The sequence below is a fragment of the Podarcis melisellensis genome, assembly GCF_964234715.1.
Source record: "Podarcis melisellensis genome assembly, chromosome: 9".
Lineage (NCBI taxonomy): Eukaryota > Metazoa > Chordata > Lepidosauria > Squamata > Lacertidae > Podarcis > Podarcis melisellensis.
The window spans coordinates 30,771,736-30,784,936 of NC_138541.1; the positions used below are offsets into that span (position 1 = coordinate 30,771,736).

General features: G+C 41.4%; 1 protein-coding gene across 9 annotated transcripts in view; it reads right to left on the reverse strand.

Moving 5' to 3' along the window:
- Positions 1-13,201, reverse strand: part of LOC309378377 (cilia- and flagella-associated protein 337-like) — a 36,814-nt gene that overhangs the window by 14,922 nt on the left and 8,691 nt on the right. For 8 of the 9 annotated variants that reach the window (XM_081926428.1, XM_081926431.1, XM_081926432.1 and 5 more), the window contains exons 3-16: positions 12,653-12,747; positions 11,642-11,734; positions 10,850-10,895; positions 10,158-10,204; positions 9,072-9,189; positions 8,658-8,727; positions 7,051-7,294; positions 6,021-6,126; positions 4,603-4,754; positions 3,534-3,636; positions 2,976-3,082; positions 1,880-1,959; positions 1,738-1,795; positions 658-703 (exon numbers count right to left, since the gene is read on the reverse strand). In XM_081926428.1, coding sequence (XP_081782554.1) covers positions 658-703; positions 1,738-1,795; positions 1,880-1,959; positions 2,976-3,082; positions 3,534-3,636; positions 4,603-4,754; positions 6,021-6,126; positions 7,051-7,294; positions 8,658-8,727; positions 9,072-9,189; positions 10,158-10,204; positions 10,850-10,895; positions 11,642-11,734; positions 12,653-12,747 — 1,365 coding nt within the window. Of the gene's footprint in view, positions 1-657; positions 704-1,737; positions 1,796-1,879; positions 1,960-2,975; positions 3,083-3,533; positions 3,637-4,602; positions 4,755-6,020; positions 6,127-7,050; positions 7,295-8,657; positions 8,728-9,071; positions 9,190-10,157; positions 10,205-10,849; positions 10,896-11,641; positions 11,736-12,652; positions 12,748-13,201 lie in introns of those variants that run through there. The other variant, XM_081926435.1, reaches the window with a different exon arrangement.

Below are 13,201 nucleotides of genomic sequence, written 5' to 3' on the forward strand. Positions count from 1 at the left end.
AGCCACACCATCAATCCAACCAGATGTGTATTGTGGCAGTAGCTCACGTTGGTTTCAGGCAGAGGTGTTTCCCAACCCTACTTGGTGACTGAACCTAGGACCTTCTGCACATAAAGAATGTGCCCTGTCCCTGAGCTACAGTCATTCCCCAAAACTTCCTCGAGTGACCCATCAGATGCCTCAAGGAAGCCTACATGGGATATCTTGAAGGAAACACCCCACTCCCAGTTGTGCTCCCTGGCATGTGTTAGAAGCATTCTGCCTTTGAACATGTAGTTGACATTACTAATAGCCTCCAATAAACCAATCATACTTATGCACATATAGACATCACACTTTCTGTTCATGTCTGTAGTGTTAAGAGGGAATGGGAACTGTTCATACTACTCAAAGAAGTCATTGGCTGTAAGGAAAAGCTCCTTGAACTGATTGGACAAAAACATTTGAAAAACCTGCCCAGACAGGTGTCCATTATCCTGAACAAGTCATTTTCCATATTAGATGCCTGTCCGTCTTTCGGGTGCACAATGCTGGTATAGTTATTCTGGGCTTCCAATTTCTTACTGAGTTCATTGTGGAACACCTAAAATTTCCCTTTTTTGGCCTTCCCAACATCTTATAGTGGAGCAGCTAAATTTAACATTTATTTATACTTACTGGGAAAATACTGATTTTCTGTCCCAATCCAACAGAGATGATGTATCTTTTAAAAAATTGAAATGTGTTATTTCAAGAGGAAAGCCAATTCTAATATAACCCCTTTTGTGTTGAATTCCAAAAGGAAAGAACTACATAAGCAGTGTGGCATCACTGATTTTCATATGTATACAAAAATCCTGAAGCTTAACAAACAATGACTTATTTCGCGCTGACTGGCATGATTTATCATCCTTAATCTACCTGTACCCACCTTCACAAATGTTACATGTATTCTCAGCAAGTGTAAGGGCTATAAACACACTACAGTGGTACCTTGGTTCTTGAACTTAATCCATTCCGGGAGTCGTTTGACTCCCGAAACCGTTTGAAAACCAATTGGCACAGCTTCCAATTGGCTGCAGGAGCTTCCTGCACTCAAACAGAAGCCATGTTGGACATTCAGCTTCTAAAAAACATTTGAAAACTGGAACACTTACTTCCAGGTTTGCAGCATTCAGGAGCCAATTTATTTGACAACTAAGCCGTTCAAGTACCAAGGTACCACTGTAAGTTTAAAACACTAATGTTGGAAACCCAAACACTCAGCTGCAAGTATGTCTCATAAAATTCTTACTCCGAGGTAAAACTCTCTATTTTTTATTTGCCTTACTGCCAAGTAAGTGTGCAAAAGGAGGGAGGAGAAAGCTGTATCTTCCCAGATGTTGTTGGACTTGAAGTCTAGCCCCAGGAAGTATAGCCTATGGTCAGAAATGATGGTAACTGGAGTCTAGCAACATCTGCAGGGCCACAGGTTCCCCACCCATGCAAATTGCATACAAAATATGCACAGTCTTTCCTGAAGACTTATTGGGTAACTTGATTTAACTGCAGGAGATTCCATGATACGTTCAATACTTTTCTGTGCTGCCAGAGTTTATGTGTGTTTCAACTGGCTGAATTGTCTGAAACGTCCATCTTGCAGGTGTCCAAATTATTCTTATAAGATCATTCGGTACAGACCTCTTCCCAGCTTACTTGTATTTTCTTAGCCATTTATACTTTTCATTTTTAAAATAGAAACAACAACATCCTTTGTACCTGTTGTCGTAAAGATCAGCATAGGTGCAAGCAGTGACTTCATCAGCTGAACTGATAGCTGAAAGAGAGAGCAAATGATGATCATGTTGCAGTTGCTGGCAAAATATCAGAGAAACTAAGAGGCTGGCCATTAGCTCTCTACCTTGCTTAATGGTATGCATGTATCCAAGGGTGCTGCTATCCCATTTCTTCAGACTGCCATCTGCGCCACCAGTGATCAACCTAGACAGCAGGGGGAAACTGTTCGTTGTAATGGAATTGCAAACTGGCAATTGAATTAATGACAACTGACAGTATAGAAAATTGTTGGTAAAACTGTTGTCTATTCAGCTTACTGGCTTTGTACACTGCATTGTTGATGCTTCCCACCCACCCATATCTACATCAATCTTCTGATGCTCAGGATCAAGTATTGGCATGGCTGGGCATCTGTTGATGACTCACCTTCCCAACAGGGGACCTGCTGACAAGAACTCCCTAGACCTGCTAATAGTGAGAAAGTAGGCTTGGGGGCGGGGAGTGGGGGTGTCCATAGATAACAGAGCAGATACTGATAAACTTAACATCTGCTCATTCCGTGAATGCATCAGAAGCGTTTTCCTACCTGGATATTATTACCCACCCGCCCTTCAAAAAAACTAACTCTGAAAGAGCTCTAAGTTTGACAGCTGGAGAATATCATAATAAGGAGCAAGGAGAACACAACTCAACTCTACCTGTATCTATAGGTGTGGGCTGGTGGTACCTACCTGCCAGAAGCATCTCCGCAGCTTTCCAGGAGGCAATGGGACAAGGTGCGGGGAGATTGATGCAGTACCAGTGAATTCAACCTCCTTGCACCCTTATTCTTCCACCTCCTGGGAAGCTGAATCAACACACATCCTGGGAGGTCAGGTAAGCACTGCTGCCCCTCCCTGCTGGCTGTAGATCTATCTCTGTGAGTGTGCATGGATGCAAGTGCGTGTGCATATATATTTTTCTAGACTGCCCTACACAATACAGTCCCCAGGCAGTGTGCAAAGCATTAAAACACACCAATACCTATTTCTACAATCAATTAGGACATCGGTACAAACACAACATAAATTAAAACAACAGAAAATAGCAACGAATTCGACACAAGCCAGCCTCAACAAATTATACCTCCTTGCCTCCGAAACCCTGGTGGTGGAGGTGTGACCTTTGGAGGTGAGAAGGTGTAATTCTGATAATCTGATGATAACTAGATATTTGAATACCTCTTTCCAATGGCATCTAAGGCCATGCAGGTTATAGCAGCTCCTCCGTGAGCTTCATGTACTTTAACAATCAGCTGTCCAGTTTTAAGATCCCACACTTTTATAACCTATTAGAAGAAATAAAAGGGATAGGAATGGGGAACTGAGGACTGATCTCTCTTCTCTCGTGCTGAATAAATAAATAAATAAACAAACATAAAGAGAGGAGATGAGGAAGCTTAAAGGTCACAAGAAAAGATGCCTAGAAACTATTTCTAAAATTCAGAATAAAATTAGCATTAACTGTTGAAGATGCAAAAGATTCACCTGAACTGGGACAGCAGGGAGTAAAGGCATCAGAACCCACCTCTTTGTCCTAAAGCTGGCTTTTCAAGCCCTACTTGCTACCACTTGGGTATGGCAAGAATTCCGAAACCAGCACAAAGGGGAAAGGCAAGGCAAAATAAAGGGCAAAGAGGGACTGCGTGTACCTGATACTAATTCTATGGCTAATAAATGATGGTTTGTAAAGCCAGGAATGTTGCACACAAACTGGGTCACAGTCTCAGGGTTACTTACGGAGTCTTCTGAGCAACTAATCACATGCTGCAGCTGCTGGTTATACTGGCAGCAAAAGATAGGCTTGTTATGGGATGTGCCTGATTCTTGGTTCTGATTCTCCCTGAAAAAGATAACACAAGATGACGAAGAGGAGAAGTACACCGGGACTGTTTTCAGATGATTATCCTAGGGTTCATAAACCATGATTTATGAAGCTGTGCATGAGTGCCATGGATAGGTGACCCAGTTTTAGTGTGAAGCTCCTGATGTGCATTAAACCAGAGTCTCCTGCTACATCCAAACTGGGGACACTCTGCCTTAAGGACAGTTAACAATTCACTTTCCTGGTTTGTATACTAACACTCACCCAGAGCTCCCTGGTTCAGATGCAACAGAAAACTCTGGTTTCATGCAAACAAGGATTTGCAGGAGGAGGAGAGAAGGGGCAAAGGAGAGCACTGTTTCATGGCTTCACAAACCAGTCATCTGAAAATGGCCTGAATATGGGCATGTTTTAATCTCAATATATTTTCCAGGGCAGGCACTTACAGTTCTTTTAATGCCATGAATTGGAGAACTACGTGACTAGGAAAATATCTGACTCTGGTTTTATCTAAATCCAAAAGAGATACACGTGGGGCTATAATCAGGACTTCTTATTTGTTTGTGCTGTTTTGACCACTTTGAGTGTCAAAGCAAGAATCACAGGCAGTGGTAGTGGGGGGGCCTTGCTCTAGAGCAGGGTTTTCCAAACTTGGGTATCCAGCTGTTTTTGGACTACAATCTCCATCATCCCTAACTAACAGGACAGAGGTGATGGGAACAGTTCAGAAACAGTTCAGAAACAGATGGAGACCCAAGTTTAGGAAACCCCGCTCTATAGTAAATTTTGATTTAAATAATGCTGTTCAAGTTAGTGCTTGCATAACGTATGTGTTTTTGATGTCTCTTCTACATGGAGCAATGTATTGGTCACCACCCATTTGATTTTATGTAGTAACATTCAAACACACTGCCCATAGAAGAAACTATGTATAGATTGTGCTTGACTCAATGTCTATAGCAGATTGGTATATTGTTTGCCTACTTATATTGGAATTGTAGGAGCCCAAAAGTTTCAGCTGCAACATAAAGGGCTTGCAAGTCAGGTGAAAAGTAGCAGGCTTCCATCTCCCCTCTGATTTGGCTGGCTTTGGGCATGACTGTGAGGAGGCAGGAATGGTCTTCAATATCCCAGACCTTTGAGAAGAAATATACGAGTTCAGAAAAGCTGTCACCCATATCACAAATCTATTGCCCTGATAGCACAAAAACTGTCCCATGGTAAATGATTGAAAAAATAAATTGATCAGCCCAGTTATCTCCTGAGATTGTCACAATATATAAATATATAAATATATCTCCCCCGATTCTTTCCCAGGTATTAAGACATTAAGATTTTGAGTTCCATGAGGCAGAACTTTTAAGTGAAACCTTACAAGTGAAAACAGTGATTTGCCATTCTTCGTGACTTATAAGACCTATTAGCACTTAGTGGTTATTCAATAACACATGCGGATAAAATTGTGTGTGAGAAAAATGGATTCACCGAACACCTAAGGAAGCCTCCAGCTGTTACTTCCTTTCTAGCAAATTGAGAAGCAATCATATTGCAACACTGGAGGTGCGAACTGTACCTCTAGGAAGAGGTAGCTGCTTGTGCAGAGGTTTAATTCTATGGCTACCATTATCTCCATCCACCCTTCCTTCTACTTTTTAGCACTGATCACTGACTCTGACACTACTAAACATTCCGTGCCGGTTTCAGGTATTAGGTAGACCGTATGTTGCAAAATCCTGTATCTGGGAATCTAAACCACACAGAGAGAGAAAAGCCCAAACCAACATTTCAGTGTGTGTCTGATTGCCCGAGTTGTGACATCTCCGCCCCCACCCCCGGACATTATAGTGACTCCTTGCTTGGGATGAATAGGCCATCTGGCATACGAGACAAGCATGACTGGCAATTTCATATGACACCATGGCAATTGCATATGATACCACACTGAAGAAACCTTTGCAGGGATGTGCAGGTTTTGTTCTGTGTTTGATGCAAGCGGAGGAGGCACGATAGTTCAGTGGCAGAGCACACAGAGATCTGTACTTAGACACACTTATTATAGACAATCCACAGAATCCAGGCTATGTGGTCATAGCCTGTCCCATTTGTGGAATGCTCTCCCTAGGAAGGCTCGCCTGGTGCCATCATTACATAACTTCAGGTGCCAAGCAAAAATGTTTCTCTTCAACCAGGCATTTGACTGATGAACATTCTATGGCTTTTTTTTATGTGTTTGTGGGTTGGGGTTATTAGTTTGTTTTTGTTTTATTATGTATTTTGTATTCTCATTTTGCATCTTTCTGTTGTGAATTGCCCTGGGGTCTTTGGATGAAGGGTGGTATACAAACTGTACTAGTAGTAGTAGTAAAAAAACCAAGTAGTTCATTGCCGATCAAAACCCTTACCTTGATGGTGCTGTCCAGAGAAACTGATAAAATATTTGTACTGCCGTGAGCAATGCATAGGAAACCAATTGGGGAAGTATGTCCTCGCAGTATTGCAATCGGCCACCTAATGTAGTGGCAAACATATTTTTGGTTAACTTAGGAGTAATTTGCTCAGCAATCAAGCATCAGAGAGCCTATAGATTTCTGTAAAATTAATAAGATAAAGCACTTCCCATAGCTGTCAACTTTCCCCTTTTCTTGTGAGGAATCCTGTTCAGAATAAGGGAATTTCCCTTTAAAAAGGGGGGAAAGTTGACAGCTATGAGCACTTCCATTCACAGTAAGGTTGAAATGCAATTGTGAATACACCTCCTGCACAGCCACCAATCCATTTAAAAGTGCATTGAACACTGCATTTCTGTCCACCGCATATGCTCATGAATAGCATGAGAGAGCCTCAGATGTGCTTTTGGGTGGCATGTGTGAAATCCATCTAATAACAATTTGTCAGGGGGAAGGTTAATTGTAATCCCTGCTGCTTCTCTACCTCCACTTTTTATTCTTTTTATTTAAATTGTAAGCTTCTCAGGGCAGGGCCCTGTTCTGATGCACTCTGTGTAGAAGCAACATGCACACTATATAGACAACAGCAGCATCCAAAAGACTTACCATATTGGTTTGAACATAGGCTGCACTTCCCTCCCCCACCAGTGTGGCTTGTATAAAGCCCTATAATCAGGCTAAGGCAGAGAAGCAGGGTTCTCATTTTACGGGTAAAGTCTATATTTGGAGGTGGCTTGTATTCACACCAACAAAGTATTTTCACTTTTACATATGTTTAGGGCTGAAACATAAGAGCCTGCAGTTGCAAACACATGCACAAATACACATTACGGTTTGGAACTATTCTTTAAAGATTTGCTCTTCTGTGAAGAACGTTTGCATTGAAACAACATAATGATAGTTTTTTTAAAAAAAATACCTCAAAGCCATCAGCTAGCAAAAGGATAGAAATAGGCAAGTTTTAACCCATTTTAGCTTTATTTACCCAGGAACATAAGGGTTCCATAGACGGATATTCCGGTCCAAACCACCAGTCACAAGAATATTGCTTTCTCTGCAGAAGTCAAAGGTCTTGACTCCTTTGTGCACCTTAAAAACAGATTCATCACACTGAAAGCGCCTTGCTGGAGAAGCAGTAGCTGGTGGGGCAAATTTGTTATGGCTGACAGTGCTGGAACCCATCAGAGTTTTCAAGCGATGCTTCACATTTTTGGTTCTGCTAACATAACCTGTGACAAGAAAATAGAAGAGTTGCATGGGAAGGGAAGGAAGACAAACTGAAAGCCCTCAAGGTAGAGAGAGAATTGATTCTATTCCTAGGAAAGGGCTGTAAGCTCAGGTGGTAGAGCATATGCTTTCCATGCAAAGTTCCAGGTCACCAGGGAGGAGAAATTCAATTCAGTGTGCATTTAAAGCCAAATCTATCAAATTTGCACTTTCCAAAATAATATGGAAGCTGAAACACAGCTATCCTTCAAAATTCACATTGATCCAATGCAGTTCTGCAACCAATGTTTACAAAAATGCATATATTAGGGAACTTGCTTGCAAAAATGTGCACATGAGTCAAAACTTCATGTGCAAATGTGCTTATTAGGAGAAATTCACACTAAAATGCTGATGAATTTTCATGAAAAACAATTAAGAAGGAAAACTGCAAATTGCTGCAAAATGTGGACAACTGAATTTAAGATTGGGAGACATACGATATGATATGATACGATACGATACGATAATCTTTATTGCCATTGTCCCATACAGAACAATGAAATTGAAAAAATCTACATCAGACATTCAAAAAGCAACAAGCCTGCTATCCCAGCCTGGTCAACCCTCTAAAAACTCTGATACCCCATAATTAAATACAAGATACTCCCATAGAGACTACCTTACAATGCGTTTAAAACCAAAATTGCATTTGGATAGAAACTGTTTCTCAGGCGGCTAGTCCTAGTCTTTATAACCCTGTACCTTCTTCCAGAAGGCAGAAGCTGAAAGACATCATTTCCGGGGTGCGCAACTGAGAAACAGAGAGAAACGAAACTGACTGATCCTTCCATCTCTACTCCCAGGTTCACTGCTGGGTGCTTCCAGGTAGGGCTGGGAAACACTCTTGACCTGAAACCATAGAGATCCTCTGCCAATTACTGTTGACAATACTGAGCTAGATGGACCAGGTGTCTGATTTGGTATAAGGCGTCTCTTCGTGCTCCTATGAACAAATTTTCTGCACATTTGTTGGGGGAAGAATAACATAGTGGAATGAGGACTACAACCAAGAGTACCTGGGTTCAAAACATTGTTCGACCATTTGAGTCACGTGACTGTGGTTGAGTCCTTAGGTCGGTCCCTATCTTTCGTGCTACTCTACGCAGAAAGTGCTTTTGAAAAGACAAAATAGAGAGTGAGCAGAAGAAAGCACATCTGTTGCTCTGACCTCCTTGGAAGGTAGGCTGGATAACAATGAGATCAACTAAAATAAACTATCCTCTTTTTTAAAAAGTGAAGGAGAAATGACTGCTATCTTTTATTAAATCTTACTTCAACTTCAAATTCTGACATGTTTATTCTGCTAGAGAATGCCCAACTTACCTATAACCAGGGCAGCGCAATCATCATTTGAACTAGAGATGATGGATTCCATAGAAGGGATATATTGAATCTGCAATAGCAAATGTGCAAAGGAAAATCCTATGAAATTCAGAGTGTCCCAAGGATATCCCAGGCAAATACCATGGAGCAACAAAGGCAAATCTGGGGAAAGCAAGGAGAAGCACAACCTTCCCAAAAGAAGGTGGGGTAAGATGTGCTGTGTAGAAATGATCTTACAAATAATATGGTGGGATCGTGAAATAAGAATACTCCTCAAAAACCTCTTCAAAGCAGATGCAAACAACTGCACCCGCCTGCTCATGGGAAATAATTATCTGAATCCTTCACAGTTAACAGAAATAAGATAGTAGATGAACATGTAGAAGACAGCACAAATGTCTGAAGTGCTCTTACCTTTGTCACCCAGTCATTATGAACCTTCCAGCGAATGAAGGTGATATTTTCTTGCTCATAAATAGCATTGGCAGAAATGGTTGGGATTTCTTCCACGGGTGGATATTTTGTCCAATTCCTATCAGAACACACACACACACACACACACACACACACACACACACACACACACACACACAAACACACACTGTTAGGATGGAAGAATGAAACCCTGACAATATTGGATTCACCACCAAACATATTATTCTGAATTAGCAATCTAGGAAATTATTCTTACAAAGTTTGTCTTGATGCAATAATGCCCCAATAGATTTTGTTTTGTTTTGTTTTAAAGGAGCTTTAAGAAAGTGTATCAACAAACGTGCAAATAACTGTCAGTCTCCCTACCTGCAGAATGGGCTACCGCTGGTGGGAATTCTTCTGGCCACAATTTTGGTGGGCAGAATTGCCCACAAGCAGTGGCGGAGGTTCATTTTTCAGCACCGGGGGGGGGGGGCGGAGAGCAGGCAGGGGCGGGGCTGCTGCGCATCCTGGGGGTGGGGCATGCTACCTGCAGGGGTGGGGTGCACATCCTGGGGGTGGGGTGCCCAGCGCAGGTGGGGGAGCAGCCATGATGATACCCTACTGGGATCGCACTGCCGGAGGCGGTGCGCTCCCCCCCACTCCGCTTCCTCCATCAGTGCACACGAGAGGAGTGAACTTGACATCATTCTGTGGGCAGAGGATGGTGATGCTTTTTTGAGGACTCCACATCATCCAAACCCATCCAGTGCGGATTGCAGCCATGTTAGTGGAAGGTCACATCCACATCATATATTGAAAACACATTTAATGGGCATTTAAAGCACACGGACCCCCCCCCTCCAAATCATCCTGGGAAGTATAGTTCCTGAAGCTACAATTCCTATATCCTTAAAAAACTACAGTTCCCATGGTTCTTTAGGTTAAATCATTTATTTTAAATGTGTGGTGTCGATATGACCATTTTTTTTTTTAAGGAGTTGCCAGAGATGATGAAAGATTGCCTAGGAATAGGGTAACAATTTGTGTTAAAATCCACATAGGCCTGGTCAAACTGTCACGTACCTCAGTGTTTCTGCCACAGAACTGATCAACAGGATATTAACACAGCCCTGTATTGAACAGAATGCCACCATATCAGTACCCAGATTTATAATCAGCATTAAAAATGTCTATGGTCATTTTTAACTATTGGTTAAAAGAACAGTGGGTGGCGCTGTGGTCTAAACCACTGAGCCTAGGGCTTGCCGATCAGAAGGGGCTAGGGATTGCCGATCGCCCAGTTCCTGCCCACCTAGCAGTTCGAAAGCATGTCAAAGTACAAGCAGATAAATAGGTAGCGCTCTGGTGGGAAGGTAAACAGGATTTCCATGCGCTGCTCTGGTTTCACCAGAAGCAGCTTAGTCATACTGGCCACATGACCCGGAAGCTGTCTGCGGACAAACGCTGGCTTCTTCGGCCTATAGAGCAAGATGAGCGCACAACTCAGAGTCATCCGCAACTGGATCTAACAGTCAGGGGTACCTTTGCCTTTACCTTTTAAAAGAAGAGGAGGAGGTGGGTAGTCTATATCCTGCAGCGAATGCCCAACAGCAAAAAATATCTCTGATTATATTTAAACCTATATTCTGTGTGTTTTACTTTTACAAGTTGTGGATACCTTTCTTAGAAACAAACAGCAAAACTCAGTAAGTTCTAGCTCTGCTATTTTCTCAGTTTATATCTGAATTAAAACATACCAGATCTTATCAACATACCTGCTCGTCGCCATATGATATCACACATTCACCTTCTCCCCGAACACTTTAAACAGGAAGAAAAAGCATTATACAGTCTCTGTAATTTGTTCAAATGAAGATTCTACCCTGATCATAGCCAATACATACAGTAGCTCCTTGGAGAAAAGGAAGAATACGAATACAATGAATAAATACATGTGTACAAAAGCCAAGATGGGTCTATTCCCCCGCTCTGAGGTCTAACTTCTAGAAATGCTGGCGGGGCAGAGCTGAACCCTGAAGAGCTTCCATGAATGAAATTTTAAACAAGGCATCTCCATGGTGGAATCCACACATGTATTTAAAAAATGCTGTGAAAATGCTTTTTTAAAAAATGTTTTGGAAAATACGTATATTGAATTTGCCATACCTCACCATCGTCATCTAGTGGCACATTTATATATTGCACTTTACAACACACTTAAAACATTTTATTTGCAGCTGTACAGCAGAGTTCCCAGAAGCATAAAAGAGGAGAAAAATTCGGACTGGCATAAGAAAGGACAGGCTGTGCCTGGTAAACAGAGGCAGTTGGATTGTATGTTTTCCCATTGGTATTAGAAGAGTAAGAACTGCAGTTAATCAGATGGCGTTAATTCTGTATTTCTGCTCCTAAATAGGTTTTAGTCTCATCTGAGCTCAATATAATATAGGAAATGTTAGAAATAAAAAATAACTATATGTCTTCTTTCTTCTATATTCACGGGAAAGGTATATAAACCGGGGGATGGGGGGTGTAATTTGGTTAAGACTGTTGAGCCCAAACTATACCTGTAATCCAAACACAGAGGCATCGTTTCAAGGGCCACAATTTGGCAATACGGTTCTAAGTTGGAGAGCTCATAGAGTCGTATCTCTCTGTTACTGTAAAACACAATGTTAATTAAACACTTTTAAAGCCCAGTAAATGTTGCTTTTTAACGCCAGTTGATGTTAATAAACTACAATTTTCACTCCACCTTTGATTTAAAAACAACTTGTTTTAGTTCTTGCGTTAGACAAAACTCAACAGATTAATTTTGCATTGTATGGTGGATTCAGATTAAGCATTCATTAAACAACAATAATTTGTTTTCTTTACTTGAATTATAATAGATGTCTACAGGGCAAGGAGTGTGGATGAGAAAAGATTCCTGGTTTGCCACAGAACTCCAAGAGACTCCAACACCATTTCTCTCCTGAATCTCCATGTTTCTGAAATGGGTGCTGCCATATTGAAATCAACCATATAAGTAGAAAAATCCAAAATGTCAGCACTAACACCACAGGGATGCTCCTGCAGTGAATTAACAATGAAATACCTACAGGCCACTTATTCTTTAGCAGACTCACAGAGCCTCGGGTGGAATCTACACACGTTTACAACACTGTGAAAATCTTTTTTTTAAATCGTTTTGAAAAATGCATTGAATTTGCTATAGCTCGCCATCTCCATCTAGTATCACAATTGTATATTGCACTTTACAGCACATTCAAAACGTTTTCTTCGCAGCTGTATAGCTGAGTCCTGTGGTTTTACCTGGAACAGCACCTTATAGTTTACTGCCTATTTACTCCAAGCAAACTATAAATACTTTGCATTAACCATAATGAAACAAGAAAACATCAACACAAACAAGGTGTGTTGCCTACCATTTTCTCTTCCTTGTTTGCTGTTCACATTTTATATAAATATGTTCGCATTTTATATAAATATGAACAAATTTGTGAAATTTCTGTGACACTTTTCAAATGGTAGTAGCATATCCATCATACTGAGAAACCCAGAAATTGACTACGTACCAGGTTCCAATAATTAGCTTGTTGTAATGGGCCATTAAAATAGAGTCGGAAACCCACTTTAGTCTCCTGTTTTGTAGTTTGTTTTCATTTTCATCCTAGACTCCAAAAGAGAACATGGTCAAAAGTCTGATCTGAACTGAAACATATCAACCGTAGTTAAGCCGCTGGGCTAGGTTCGCATAGAACACAAAGTCATGGTTTAATAAAATATAGTTTACTAAAACCATGTGTCAGCCACTGGAGCAGGGGCCTGGGGATGTGCTGCCACCTTCTCATTTATCAGCAGATGTGCATCACTCAGCTGCCGAGTCTGATAAGCTGTGGTGCAGAATCCAGCGGAAAAAATGGCCCGGCGCTCCCCAAAATACAGCCAAATTAACAGACTACAGTGCTTTAACATGCCTCTTCCCACTGACTCAATCACACTGTGGTTTAGCATCATATTTGAACCAGGCCAGAGGCTGTTCTGATGGAAGCAGCAGCAATAAGAAACCCCTGAATGTAACAACCTATGAAAAAACTTGTGATTTGTTGGTGTGGTGGTAACCA